At 43.6% G+C, this 15,083-nt stretch overlaps 1 protein-coding gene across 6 annotated transcripts; it reads right to left on the bottom strand.

The window, feature by feature from the left end:
* Positions 1–4,485: 4,485 nt before the first annotated feature.
* Positions 4,486–14,757, bottom strand: CNBP (CCHC-type zinc finger nucleic acid binding protein). 6 transcript variants are annotated; one of them, XM_082848853.1, is made up of 5 exons: positions 14,622–14,757; positions 7,180–7,296; positions 6,970–7,060; positions 6,617–6,823; positions 4,486–5,764 (listed from the first exon to the last, which is right to left on the bottom strand). In XM_082848853.1, the coding sequence occupies exons 2-5, from the start codon at positions 7,280–7,282 to the stop codon at positions 5,647–5,649; spliced, it is 519 nt and encodes a 172-aa protein (XP_082704979.1). In that variant the 5' UTR covers positions 7,283–7,296; positions 14,622–14,757; the 3' UTR covers positions 4,486–5,646. The 6 variants fall into 6 exon arrangements, with proteins under 6 accessions (XP_082704979.1, XP_082704980.1, XP_082704976.1 ...); XM_082848854.1 differs by having other exon boundaries at positions 4,487–5,764; positions 6,617–6,820; XM_082848850.1 differs by having other exon boundaries at positions 4,488–5,764; positions 7,159–7,296.
* Positions 14,758–15,083: the final 326 nt, after the last annotated feature.

Here is a 15,083-nt window from a genome sequence, read left to right as displayed (position 1 = left end):
ACAACTTGCTACCAAAACCTTTACTAAGAGATTACAAGTAGTTAAACTCCTTGCCAAGGTTTGTAGTGGAGGTGGAAATGGATAGATGGGAAGCAGTTATGTTTAATGAATGCTCTTTCAGTTCTATGGCAAGCAGAAAGGATAATTACATGTACATAAACCACTGTAATTTACAGCATCAGCTCTGGACTGAGCTGTTCTCAAATTCCAACCATGACACTGAGGCCATGACGTTGCTTCCTTATCCCGGTAGCTGTCAATCCAGCGGCACCCTATAATCACCGGGAAGCTTATAAAATACTGCTCAGGACCCACTCTGAGAAATTCAAGCCAAGTGCCAACATCTCATAATTCTAGTAAAGAAGTTCCTTAACACCTACTCCATAAAACTGCTGCTAGGACTGACGCTTTTAAACGGCTTTAGCAGTTACATGCTCTGCATGGCACGCACTTAAAGGTCAGAGATGCAGCCGGTAATACTTCAGGTCACATACAGCAAATGGAATGCCTAATGCTTATTACATATCAGAGTCCAGTACAAAAACAATGTAGTCAGAATCTTTTGGAGAACTCAACACTTTCTTCCAGTTTTAAAATTATGGAGTTAAGGGACTTTCCTGGTGGTGCAGTGATTAAGAATTCTCCTGCTAATGAAGGAGACATGGGTTCAAGCCCTGGTATGTGAAGATCCCACATGCCGCGGAGCAACTAAGCCTGTAGGCTACAACTACTGAGCCTGTGCTCTAGAGCCCGCGAGCCACAACTACTGAAGCCCGCGCGCGTAGAGCCCGTGCTCCACAAGAGAAGCCACTGCAATGAGAAGCCCGCACACTGCAACGAAGAGTAGCCCCCGCTCACCACAGCTAGAGAAAGCCCACGTGCAGCAAAGAAAACCCAATGCAACCATAAATAAGTAAATAGAAAGATAAACAAAAATTTTTTTAAAATTATGAAGTTTAACTTAAGACTGTTGCAACCAGTACTAATTCATATTAAGGCAAACACATCCCAAAACAGGGAATAAGAGACAGATGATAAAAGACAAATATGTGCTGAAAACTTCTTTGACAGCCCAAAATTCTCAAGATTTTGCTTCCAACACTTAGAGTAGACAAGGTTACAAATGTACTTGTAACAGACAGCATATTCTGAATGTTTTCTGGAAGAGTAAACCACCCCAAAGCCCTGTGCTACTAATCAAAGGTAAACGTGCAGTTTTTTGTTCTGCACTGGACTCCTGAAAACACAAAACACTATGCACAGGGGCCTCGGATGTTACCAAGTCACTAACTTCATTCCATCACTGTGGCCTTTCACTGCAACACAGCATACAGGTTCTGCGGGGAGGACTGGAATTCCTGACTTATCTATGGCAGGGAAAGGGAAGAATCTTCTCAGTTGCTTTTTTTTTTTGTGGTATGCGGGCCTCTCACTGTTGTGGCCTCTTCCGTTGTGGAGCACAGGCTCCGGACGCGCAGGCTCAGTGGCCATGGCTCACGGGCCTAGCCGCTCCGCGGCATGTGGGATCTTCCCGGACCGGGTCACGAACCCGTGTCCCCTGCATCGGCAGGCAAACTCTCAACCACTGCGCCACCAGGGAAGCCCTTCTCAGTTGCTTTCAAAGTGTCAAAGCAAGAATGCACCGACCAGTAAAATTAGCATTTCTAAAACTTGTTTTGCTAGATAAGCAGTAAGATGCAGGCTCTGTGGTTCGTCACAGCTAAAAACTATTAACAGTGTGGCTTTCTTTGCTATGTGTATCTAAATTAGATGGAATAGAGAATTAAATGAGCTAGCCACCTGCAGCTAGGTGGACTTGATCTCCCGGGGCACAATGTCTCACTGCCATGATTAGAAGCCAGGAACCTGACCTCCTGACCCTGGAACTGCTACATGCTAAGGACAGACTATTCCATGAATAATTTAACATATAAAATAATCAAAATAACTGAAGCTCAACAGCCACAATCTTCCCAGACAAAATCCTTCAAGGCACTCTTTTCCCTACAACCTCAACAGAAATTTGACTATTTCTATTAAGAAAATCAACTTTTCCTTAATGGGTAATATTCAGTATTTACCGGGAACCTCAAAACCATGAAGGGCACTGTATCACTCAGTACCACCTGGTTTTGCTGAACCAGGGAGCGAATTCTCCATTTCTCCCAACTGCGTAACAAGTTTATGAACTCAAATCAATATCTGCATGGGGGACAATAAATGCTAAAATCATCAAGTGAATGGATAATGAAGACCAAGATATTCCTATTAAAGAGAAATGCACACCACTACAAAGCAAAAAAAAAGAAGCTGCCTTAAATGATCAAGTTCTGTATCAAGAGTAAAACTGATGTAATACAACATTACACACTTTGAAGACATTCTCGCCAACACAAGTTCAAGCTGACCCTAATCATCAAGCCTGTAGACCAGGAAATAAAGGGGATATAAACCAGTGAAATGACACCAAAGAAAATCAATTAGTAAACATAGGACACTCAAGAAAATCGTGCCAGTTTCAAAAAAAAAAAAAAATCAAGCTTATGAGGCGGGAAAAGTTGGTAACTGTTAGGAGAGACTGAGGAAACATACCAACCAAATGCAACTTACAAACCCTGACTGGATCCTGGTTTGGGAAAACTGGCTATGCAAGGCTTTTTTGATACAACTGGGGCTATCTCAACAGCTGTATTAGGGATCAGATGGTACTAGGGAAATAATGTCAAATTTCTTAAGCATGACAGTGGTATCGTGATGCTGAGAGAGGACATCCTAGTTCCCACAAGATGCATGCCAAAACAGTCACACCTACAACTTACTCACAAACACCTCTGGATAACTGTTCGCTGTTAAATCTAGGGGTGGGGACACGTAAGTGTTCACTGTACTGGTTATTCTAAATACTACTTACAAAACCCTTCAAAACAGGCTTGTAGGCAAGAGCTCCTCCTGGTCCACTCACTGAAGTCCCTGATCAAGAAGCTTCAAGAAGTTGAGGAGAAATAGCTATTCTACAACTACGCAAAAGGGAGGCAAACGCTAACAGGTGAAAGATGCTACCTCCAAACAAGCCTCACTTTTGACAAAACCATTCATGTATCAAGGCAATGTTACTATCTGAAAACTGTTTTTAAAAAGTAGGCTTAAGGACTTCCCTGGTGGCACAGTGGTTAAGAATCTGCCTGCCAATGCAGGGGACACGGGTTCGAGCCCTGGTCCGGTAAGATCCCACATGCCGCGGAGCAACTAAGCCCGCTTGCCACAACTACTGAAGCCTGTGCACTCTAGGGCCTGCGTGCCCCAATGACTGAACCTGTCTGCTGCAACTACTGAAGCCCACAGGCCTAGAACCCGTGCTCAACAAGAGAAGCCACTGCAATGAGAACCACACGCACCACAACGAACAGCAGACCCCGCTCTCGCCAGAACTAGAGAAAAGCCCGCACGCAGCAACCAAGACCCAATGCAGCCAAAAAATAAATAGAGTTAAAAAGATACCTAAAGAAGCATTAAAAAAAGCACAAAGTAGCCTTAAAACCAAGTCTGACAGCACTTAAAAGCCTACACAAAGTGCTCATTGGCTCCTAGCAATTAGCTCAATATCCCTGTAAAACACATTTTCTCACTGGACTTGTTCAGTCATCAAGGTCAATGCAAAGAAATGCTACCTTATGAAAACACACTTTGTGGTCTGTTTCAAATAGGTCCTTAATTATGTGCATCAAAGGGTCTCGAACAAAAGGCAACTGCTAGGTACTACAAACGTAGCGTGCTACGTTGGAACAAAGCAGTTTTAAATAGCTCGTTTGCTGTTTTATGTTTCCCACTTGAGGTTGGAAACACTGGGGGAAAATAACCTCATGTGCACTGGCCCCCAACCCTGAATTTAATTACATGTAACAGTGATGTCTTTGAAAACAGGGCTTCCCTTACGCTGTCTCATGCTTGTGCTAGAAACTAAAAAAAATTCAAACAGAAAGTTAAGCCTGTACTCAAAAGGAAATGAACCCATGTCGTGATTTCATTTTCTTGCCTACTCTGGACTATTAATTTGACCAAGCTGGAATTAGCACAGCACAGCTGAAACACCAAATCTTAACACTGCAGTGATACACCAACACAAACTGACCAGACTTTACATGGAGGGTGAAAAATGCACGATACATCCAAGGTGAATCACATGGCGGTGTGAAGGAGGAACAAATGAACTAACCTGGGGAAGCATGTGCCACTAACTGTATGTAGTTTGGGGTGGGGTGGGGGGATGACAAAAAAGTATAGAGGGCATAGGGTAGGAAGCTTACTTCAAGTTCCCGGCTCTAGGCACCCTTCAAGCAAGTTAAGCTTCTAGTAACTCACCTATAAAGTGAGTTTATTAAACCAGGTAACTTCGAAGGTCCATCTCAACTCTAGCTCAGACCCTAGGAAAAAAAGAAGGAATCCAACATTTCAGATCCCCGTAAAGCCCAGGGAAAATATGAAATGCTAAAACAGCAATGGTATTAGAACTGTTCAGAATGAACACAGAGCTAAAGGCCATCATTATAATGAATGGATTAGAACGAATTAAATTTTCTATATCCCTGCGAAACAACTGACCCCAAAGCATCTGAAGCCTGTGCTTCCTTGTAACAGCTATTTTTCATTACTGAAGACATGACTTAGTACAAAAAGAAAAGTCCAAACTGTGAGCTTTCAGTCCTCCACATTCCCCTGTTTAATATGGCATTTTGCACTATATACATTAATGAAAATCTGAAACAAACAGAAAGAACTTTAGTCAAACTCCCCTTCCTCCTCCAGCTTTATTGGATAGTTTAAAATAACATTTCTATTTTCTAGGACTTCAGTTGCTTTTTCCATCTGACTTTTAAAAACTGATTACAGCAAATGAAACACAGTTGTCTAAGTGATATAGTATACAAAAATAACATCTTGATTTCTGTGAAAATGCATTTCTCTGCAATTCCTGAATAGCTCCAAATTATGCTAGCTCTGAGCATAGATGTTTACTCTGGGTTTTAGATTTAGTCTTTGAAAAAATGTGTTCTACACCTTTGCCATCGCCATCTGTTTACCCAGCATCAACACTGCGGGGAAGTTGTTCCTGTTCAGGCTTTTATCCCAAGTTTTCTCGCACAGCCGTTAACACGCATGTTTGGTTTTTATTTTGTTTACTCCCAGTCAACTGTATGTCCTATGTAGGGCCTGATACAGATGTTACTTGATGTTATTTAACAGCTACTGAGGTCAGACAATCCAAGGCCGTCATTATGCTAAAATTAAAGTTATTTATGGAAGAGCTCATGGACACTTCCAGGATTGGTTTTTACCTCCTACATGGGAACATATTCGAGAAACCCAGAATGGGCTTACTGGTCTGACTCAACTCTTCCCATTCATCAATCCCTATTCACCAGTGGCGCGGAAAGGGGGTTCTTTAACAAAGCATTATACGTAACACCTCTACCAAACTAAACATAAACTTTTTTTTGTAGTTAAATGCAGGAAGTCGGTTTTTTTCCACCCCTTTCCTCCTTTTACACGGCAAGTAAAGCTCACTGGCCTGGGAGTAGCCTCTATCTGCCAACCTTTGGCCAGTGAAGAGGATTCAATCAGAAAAGGAGGGGCGACAGAGGACAGTAATTAAGCCGTGGCCTCGATCGTGCACTCCCGTGCAAGGTGCCCTGACTCGCCACAGCGGTAACAGTTGACTTCACTCGTCTTGCTGCAGTTGATGGCTACATGACCAGTCTCGCCACACCTAAAGAAAGGAAAGTAGAACAACTTCATAATAGCGCTCAGAAAATGCCCAACTGGACTAAAGCAATAGTTACTGCAGAACAAAAAGCAACAATAAACCAGTACAGTTTTGTTTTCAGGACAGTAAGTCTTATTATCCCCTAAACTAAGACCAAAAAGGAGGAATTTGATAGCAAAGCTACCCAATTGTGCAGCCTAAGGCATAAAATCAAAACCTTTGCCGTAAGAGTCCAACCAACACCACAACCAAAACACTGGCCAATGTTTTATACTTTCACACAAATTAACCCCTAAGATTTCAGTTATATACATATCAAAACTTATATAAAATTTTACACTTTCACGTGTACATATTATTATATGTCACAGACAGGCAGAGTCTTCTGGTTTCATGACAAAAGATTTGTGTGTATGAATTACACGGTTTTCTACAAAGTGTCTGAAAACCCCAAATTATTATAACAGAACATTTTTTTTTGGTGGGGGGAGGCCCACCCTGCACAGTAGGTGGAATCTTAGTTCCCTGACCAGGGACCAGACCCATGCCCCCTGAAGTGGAGGCACGCACGGAGTCCTGACCACTGGACCATCAGGGAAGTCCCAACATTCTTATTTTGAGACCATTAAAAATTCCAAAGTTGTGCTGCGTGCCGCCAAGCTGCTATAACCCACCAGGCATCATGGTAGGACACTGCCCAAGGCAGACAGTTGGGCTACGCAGGCCAGAAACCTCTCCTACGGTCGCAGCCACCTCAGGGAATGTACTACAGCCAAGGCCCTCCCATTTACAGCCAACTCACTCTCCAGGAGCCCCTGCAATGAGCTCTCCGCCAGCAGCACGCCAGCAACTCACCTATAGCACTTCACTTTGGTGCAGTCTTTCTGAATGTGTCCGAACTCTCCGCAAGAATAGCACTTCTGCTCGTCTGCGTGGTCACAGTCGCGGGCCAGGTGGCCGGGTTTGCCGCAGTTGTAGCAGCACTGCTCTCGCTCCCGCTTGGGCTCCTTGCAGTCCTTGGCAATGTGACCTCCCCGGCCGCAGTTATAGCAGGCTTCAACAATAAGGAAAAGAAGCAGACCAAGACTATAAAACCTTACAGACGCCGCTACATGTCAAACCACACAGCACACACCCTCAGAGGTGGAAAATGTTTTCCAACGCAGTAGAGCGTGCTCGCACGGAGAGGAAGTGTTAAATGCTTACCATCCTCCTGCAGATCACAATCCTTGGCAAGGTGACCAGACTCACCACAGCGGTAACAGATGTCTGGAAGCGATGAGGAAACAAACTGGAAACCTGTTTTGGGCAGAAACAAAAAGAATTTGGCTAATTAGACCAGTCTTGATACTTACGAATACTGAAGTACTTCGAAATTTTTTATTCGACAAAAATACCTCTATCCGAGGTAAAACCACCTCTGCCACGGCTTCTCATTCCACGACCACGGCCCCCACCAGTGGGGCATTCCCGGGCCCAGTGGCCAGATCGTCCACACTTGAAGCATTCATTACTGCTCATGGCTGCAGCCAGATCTTCAAAACATTAAAAATGACAACATTAAACCACTTGAAATTACTTTTAGCTTTTATTCCCCGTTTAGTGTATTTCTGGATAATTATTCTGAAGAAAAAAAATATATTTTTTCTAACCAATATATTGGTTAGAAAAACAATCACATAACTATATATGTAAGCATTATATATCTATTATGAAATATATTAAAAGTGAAAAACACATTGAAAACATATTTTCATAAAACTTGGGATCTTTACAATCATTAAGATTATGCATACATGTTAATCCAATTATTAATGAGATGACGGGACTTACAGGGTTAGTATCCATGAATATCCATTATTAGAAATAATTAGTAATACCTCATTCCAGGTCCAACTTAATGGACATTTTCATGGTTACAAGCCAGTAAACTTTACTGTGGGCAACTGGAAGTCATTTACTGGTTATAAAATTGGAATAACCCAGTGGAGCTGTAGTATGGATTCTGGGAGTGGATGAAGAAACATTCTCCTTTGCGCCCTTAGCACCTAACACAGTGCCTAATTAAACTGCAGCACTACGTGGTGATTCAGTATTTAGAGCAGACACGTTAGAAGAAATGCAGGCAATTTTGTCTCTACATGGCAGGGTATGTTAAAAATATTAGGAAAAAGACAAAGAGGAACACCAAAGTAAAATGCCAGTAGCACTGGGACCATTTTTTCCCTCTTCTATTCTTCCATTTCCAAATTTTTCTGTAATTTTACATTTAAAACAAGGTTACTTGGAATTTCATAGTAGACTCCTTTATTGGGTATTGTTTCAAAATAAAAGCAAAACTCCAACTAAAGCAAATGCATTTTATACTTCTTATGTAACAACCTAAAAATAAGCACGGGCTATTTCTAGAATAGAATAGAATGGAATGGAATAGAACAGAATGGAATGTTGCAGGACAAAGTCCCAGTAAAGTGGCCTTTAAAAAACAAACTAGTTAAAAACAATGTAACCTTTACATTTCCACACTTCCATAGCTAAACAGTTTTACCCTGAATTCCAGTGTCAAACAATGGTAAACAAAGTTTTTAAAACACATTGTAGAGAAATCTAGTGACTAAAAATTATGCTCAAGTTTCAAGTCTCCATCATCAAATATTGAAAAGAACTCATTACCTATCCCAACTCTCTGCAATCAGAACCAGGATAAATCTTCAGAGGAATCTTTCTACCAACTCTTGCCACTTGCCATATAAACTTATTATCAAAAGGGGGCAGGGGAAAGTGCCTGAATGCATAATGCACATTTCTAGTCAGATGAAACCAGTCAGCGAAGATTAAAAACGTATTCTTGCAAAATTACATTTGCCTTCTTATACGGGTGCTGGCATTCTAAGTTATGTGGAGGGCTGGTTTCCACCAGAGAGAATACTCATGATTAAAAAACGAATGGCACATAAAATGATCACAGAAAAATGCAGCTTACGGTATGTCATCCTCCCCTCAACCCCATTTTCATTTTGCATCTTCTGTTTACTCGGGACCAATTTGAGCACATTAATTCTTGGTCCCAAGGAGTTCTTTGCACAAACGATCACTTCCTTTCACAAGGTAATCCAGGCAATTTGACAAGTTCTGAGTATTTTATAATTTTTTTATTTCAATAAGATACTTATCTTTTAGAAAAATGACAACCCAATATTCAATATGCATTGTCAAAGATAAAGAAATGATAGCTCTGGGCAACCTCCCTTTTAGACTGCTGCTTTAAAAGGACCTCTTGTTTCATAATGGTAAAGTACAAAGGAAGTACGTTACAATGAATCATCAGATGTTTGTCAGTGTATTGAATAAAGACAGCAGTTAAAATTTTATGTTTACTTTTAGCCTACAAATATTAGTTTAAAAAATTTAGCTACTCAAGAACTGATAAGCTAAGTGTGGATTTTCCATGAACTGTTTCTCTCTTTGGCCAAGCCGACCTCAATCAGCTGGTCTACATTTACTCCTTTATGACAGAGAGCTCTTTAGTAACATTAACCCAACTGATTCCCACTATGTTTTTAAGGCACGCTACTGATCCTGGTACTCATCTTACATACAAATGTCCTTAGTTCTAAGGTCTTTAGAGAATGGCATGCTATTATTCCTTAGGAAAACTAGAGGCGGTAAGACAAAGCTGCAAATCTATCATGGCTCCCTGACTCCCACTGCTCTTGGCTGCGGTGTGCAGCACTGCCCTGCCCTGCCCCCGCCTCTCCCGCTTGTCACAACCTTTTGCAGCCTTCCAGGGCCAACTCTATAAAAGAACCCGACCACACCACCCAGACTGGAGCTATCCTTAATCCCTAGTAAGACCCAGGGCACTCTGCACTACCATTTTGCTTTTTATCATATTCCTTCAGAGCAGACACCAAGTAATTCACCTTTGAATCATAATATCCCATACAATTATCCTTTTAGTAGCAGTATAACAGTATATTTAACCGCTGGGTTGTTGTTGTTGGTTTTTTTTTGGGGGGGGGGGCACCAATAGTCATTTGCTGAATGAAACCAATTGTGCTTGTGGTACAGACCCGATCCAATCCAGAAAGTACTGACAATAAAACACCTGAATTCTTGCTATCACAAGAGGTGCTGCACCATTAATTTAAAGTAGTGATGCTGAGAATTCCCTGGCGGTCCAGTGGTTAGGACTCAGCGCTTTCACTGCCGGGGCCCGGGTTCGAACTAAGATCTCACAAGCCGTGTAGCACCGCCCAAAAAAAAAAAAAAAAAAAAAAAGAAGTTAACGATGTATTTTCAACTACATACTCAATAAGGATTGAGTACCATCACTCTAAATTCAGTATGTATTTCAGATTGTCTAGTAAAATCCCCACATGTAACTGAGAAATTTTTACTCCTGGTCACTAAAATCAGCAACTGAGCCAGGACCCCTAATCTGCCATCCAGAGTCTCAGCAACATTTTATGGAATGCTACAAAACATATATACGAATTTAAAAAACAAATACCGTATTTTCACTGTTGCCAGGCAGTAGGAGAGCATATTTTTCTTCCTTTTGCTGCTAAAAATCATTTCTGTATCTACACCCATGTATCCTCACAGAGTATAAAAAGACTTGGGGACTATAGGGCTAACCACTTAACCGAACTTAACCACTTGCTGCGTTACCTCAAGACACCTGACCCCTCTCCTGTCTTGAGGAAGATAAAACTGATCTGTAACGAGATTACTACCAGGTGCCTTGTGCTTAACAGGTGCTCAATTTTAAAAAACGTATGGATATATGTACACTGCTCACATTTATTCCTGCCTTTCCACTCTTCTTCCAGTTAAGTTGGATTGTAGACAGATAGATGAGCACTCAGTTCAGGGAATTCCCTGGTTGCCTAGTGGTTAGGATTCTGGGCATCCATCCTGCAAGCCGCATGACACAGCCAAAACAAACAAACAAACAAAACCAACCTACACAGCAGGCTTGAAGTGGGCCCAACTCTGCTTATACTCAAGCTTCCCATCTCATAAAATCTACTTCCTGAGGGGAATGGATTAGAGGTAAGACAAGAAAAAGGGTGAATTCCTAATGACTTCACATTTTCAACAACAGAAATCAGGATCTGTTTCCATTTCGATTGCTGTGTATTGAATTTTCACTGACATAAATCACATGTAGAGATGTGGTAGGAGCACAAGGCATGCCAGGCAGCAGGAGGAGTAAGGCAGTCAAGATACGGTTTGCAAAGACGCACTGTGAGGCCGTGTAGGCCAAGCTATGAGGCCTCTTTTACAGATACTGCACTCGTCTAGGCTTTAAGGCTTAAATCCTGGAATTGGTACCAAAACGCAAATGGTAATACAAATGTCTTCGTGAATGTAATTCCGCCATATTTTTGACACTAAGAACAAAGCCAGTAAACTACTTAAATCTTAACAGCATACGGTCAAGACTAACAATGCGTTCCGACGACTAAGAGACCATGACTCTATAAATACATTTAAAATAAGTAGCAACAGGCAAGGCGGGAGTGGGGAGCGTGACATAAAGCAGTTGATAAGGATCGGGTTGGATTGTTTTCCTAACACAGCCACATCGACTCACATTTGCTGTGTCTCCAGTCACCTTCCCCAAACTCAGGGTTACCCGACTCATCCACGTTGACCTAAACTGCACTGAGACCACAGTGGAGCTTCTGCCCCTTGAATGCACTCACCCATTTTTACACCCTAATAAGTTGGTTCAGAGTTCCAACATGGTACTGAAACACTTCCAACTGTTGAAGTAAAGATAAACTACAGATAGAATGGAAGGAAGCAAGTTATACTGTGCACTACCTGCGTTCTGGCCAGAATACTGTAGAACAGAGTACAGTCCTAGGAGCAATGCTACTCACACCCATTTCTGCCTGCTCTGAAGGGTTTTAATCAGTAGCTGAATACCTACTGTAAGTCAAGGATTGATAAACACATCATCTGTAATCCCTACAACCTTGCTAGTCATGTATTCTTGTCCCCAGTTTACAATAAAGAAACTGAGGATCTGAGACCAAATGACTTCCCAAAGCTATACAACTACTGGGTTGGCCACAAAGTTCGCTTGGGTTTTCCCATAACATCTTATTTCTAGAACTTTTTGGCTAGCCCTACAGAAAGTTCTACACATGATCTTAGCCAAAAGGCCGAGAAGCGATTCAGAAAGTTCTAGAGTCAGGATTTCAACAGTTGGCTCCAAGTCCTCTGCAGAGCCTTTGTTAGGTTTAAGTGATACTGTACATGAAAATGCTATCAGAAAAGCACACCAATTTAGAGAAGTCAAAATAAAACTAGAATCGATACGTTTCTAAAAATCCACACCCATGAATGAATTTAAAGCCACTTTAGATTTTAACCTTTTTCCTGAGGCAGAACTTAGGAGTGTCAACACAGACCAAAGACTGGCAACCTGACTTCACTAGTTAACACCCTCATGTGCAATTATGGAGCAACTCCAGGTGACCACCATACTGCACTCTGTCCTGATTAACACAGCCCATCCACTCACAACGTGAATGCTGGTAGCCACAAGCTCCATTTTATTATTCCAGCAGTTTTTTACAACATGAAAATGGTGTACACTTTACTGTGAATCTCTCAACAGCATGCCCTTACTGCAGCAGCATCTGACACTGCCAGAATAAGAGTTCTATTAAATGAGACAGTACAGAAAGAGTGTTCTCCACAGAGCAGGCCAGGATGCCTTGGCACCAGTCTTCTGCTCTCCACTTACTGTCAGAAGGCTAGGAAGAGGAAAGAAGCCAGCAATTCTTAAAAGAAACTCTCACTCCTGCAAGGGGAAGAAAAAAAAAAAAAAGCAAAATCTCTCTTGTGGTCAAGCGTTCAGACAACAGACCAATCATTCCAATTAGTCAAACTGTGGTTCTACTGCCTTTAAGTACCCATCTTAAGCCTCCATTTAGGTACCACAGACTTCAATTAGATTTTAAGAAAGGTGAAAAGAATCCAATCACAAAACTGTATTACAAAACTCACTTACAATACCTTAAGAAAGATAGCATTCGGCCTGTTCCAGATGTTCAAATACAAGTGTAATAAATGCCCCTTAAGTTTTCCACTGATTTGGCTCAAAATATTTTAAAGAGACTGCACGTATGAAATACCTAGCTTATCAATATGAAAAGGAATGTGGACCTTTGGTTGCTGAGAAAAACGTACCCAATTTATCTGTGACATATTAGATAAGTACATAAATATATACTGTTAGCTTTTTTCAAATACTGTTGCCAAGAGGTGCGATTTGGAAAAATTTTAAGTCCTTAATTCAGCCCTTGGGAACCTAATAAATTATTCCTTTTATATTCCAGTACAGAGAGCTCCTTGTAGACAAGAATCAGGCTCAACAAACTAAAAACAGCGTGAAACTATGTACGAGGCACTTTGTAGGTGTTTGATTAAGCCTCCATCACAGTAATTTTTAAGAAGCATTTGAAAATAACTGCTTTGCAGAGGGGAAAAAAAAAGCCTAAGAGGTAGGAACTTCTTTTCATCCATCTCTTTAGAACCTCAAAACCTTACACTCAACTTATAGGGCTTGATCAAACGAATAACAAAGTTCTTAATTTAAATTAAGGTTAATTCACTGATGCAGAAATTAACTGGTATGTTTCTCTCCCCAAACTGCGTCAAACAATAGGAAAAAGGGAAAAACCTGTTTTTAAAAGCTTGTCATTTGGGGGTACAAGATGAGAACGTAAATTAATCCTCCTGAAAAGAAAAAAAAACTAATCCCGACTCTTGGCTTCTTTACCCTACCCTTTCTGTGGATCCTTCTGAATAATGCCTGAAACACACTATCTGAAGTCACAGATGAAAACTGAGCAATGTTTTCTTTTCCTAAGACCCCTAAAACCAGATGTAGTCATTTCCTTTGGAAGTGCCCTGTGGCTGCGGCCATGTGGTTAACATGTGGCAACAAGCACAAGCTTTACCCATAATAAAATCAACACCCAAACCCAAATGTGGGCCATTATGCCATTCTAAAATAGGTTTTCACGTTTGGAAAATCCAAATGGAGGTTGGCTAATTAATTTTCTCGCCTCGTTTTTAGATTAAACTGTATTCGTTTCACCTGTCCAAGAGATGATGCAAAGGTTACTACTGCTGCCATGATTTTGGAAGTTTGACAAATTCATGCTTTTTTCTGATAACGGGGTTTTTCAAAAGCCTCCGTAACTTAAATTAGTGTTGACTCAAGAAAATTGGGCCTTATCTGCCCCTTCCCGAACTGCACCGTAAAACAAGTAACTTAGCATGTCAATGACGATAAAAATTCAAGAAGCGAGAAGCTATCGGGAAGTAGGCAGAGCGAGTCCCGAAGCCACACGGGCCTTCCGGCGGGGTGTCCCCCCACCCTAAACAGAGGACTTCTCCAAGGCCCCAGCTAAGCCCACACAGCCCCTGGCACATGGCCCGCGCCAGGCCCAGCCCCCGTGCCCCCCGCTGCTCCAGGGCCCTCCCCCACACACGGCCCCCTCCTCGCACGTTCCCGCCAAATCCACCCCCGCCCTACGTTCCGCGACCCCGGAGCCCCCGCCTCGGCCCCAAGGACGCGCGGCCTCGTCCGCGGCGAAGCTGTGGCCTGCGCCCGGCGGCCCGATTGCGGCGGCCCCGCGTCCCGGGCGGCAGGCAGGGCGGGAGGGCGGCCGGCCGCGGGGCGCAGTCCGGGGCCGGGCGGTGGCGGCCCGTTTCCCGCCTGACGCAGCAGCGGCGCAGGCCGGAGTGCGGCCGCCATCGCCGCCTCCCTGCTCCCGACCCTTCGCCCGCGGCCCCCGCACCGCGGCCCCCGGCATGCTCGCGGCCTCACCTTCGGCGTCGGAGGGGCCCGCAGCGGCGGAGACTCGGACGCAGGCCGAGAAGGCGGCTCGCGAGGCAGCGGCTGTTTATTTTCAGGGTCCTCGCCTGCGCCACACGCGGGTCTGCACACGGCCCCACACACGCCGTTGCGCACGGCTCTCCTCCGCCTCGCCCACGCAGCCAATCAGCGCGCGGGGCTCGGCCGTCCAATTAGGGCCGCCTGTGGGGAGGCCCGCCCCGCCCGACGCGCCGCGTCGGGCGGGGCTCTTCCCCTGAGCGCGCGGCCCTTCCCGCCGTGCCCCGCGTGAGGCCTTCCCGCCCCGAGAGCCGGCTTCTCTGGATCGGGGATGTCGGCATCCTGGCTCAGCGACCGTTCTGGCAGCAGCGCCGAGGGGCGCCGAGATGGGGTCTCAGGGAGGCGGCTGTGGTGCGCGTGGGGCCGGGAGGACTTCTCCTGGTGGCGGGCTCCGGA

Source organism: Leucopleurus acutus, assembly GCF_964270905.1.
Source record: "Leucopleurus acutus genome assembly, chromosome: 10".
NCBI lineage: Eukaryota > Metazoa > Chordata > Mammalia > Artiodactyla > Delphinidae > Leucopleurus > Leucopleurus acutus.
Note: the sequence above shows the minus strand (reverse complement) of the source record. Positions and strands in the feature narration are given on the sequence as shown.

Bases quoted from the DNA above. Each gene is read 5' to 3' on its own strand.
- CNBP (XM_082848850.1), bottom strand. From the start codon at position 7,282: ATGAGCAGTAATGAATGCTTCAAGTGTGGACGATCTGGCCACTGGGCC. The intron at 6,824-6,969 runs TGGTAAGCATTT...TCTTTTCCTTAT, and splicing joins GATTGTGATCTGCAGGAGGA to TGTTGAAGCCTGCTATAACT. The intron at 5,765-6,616 runs GTGAGTTGCTGG...TCCTTTCTTTAG, and splicing joins ACCAAAGTGAAGTGCTATAG to GTGTGGCGAGACTGGTCATG.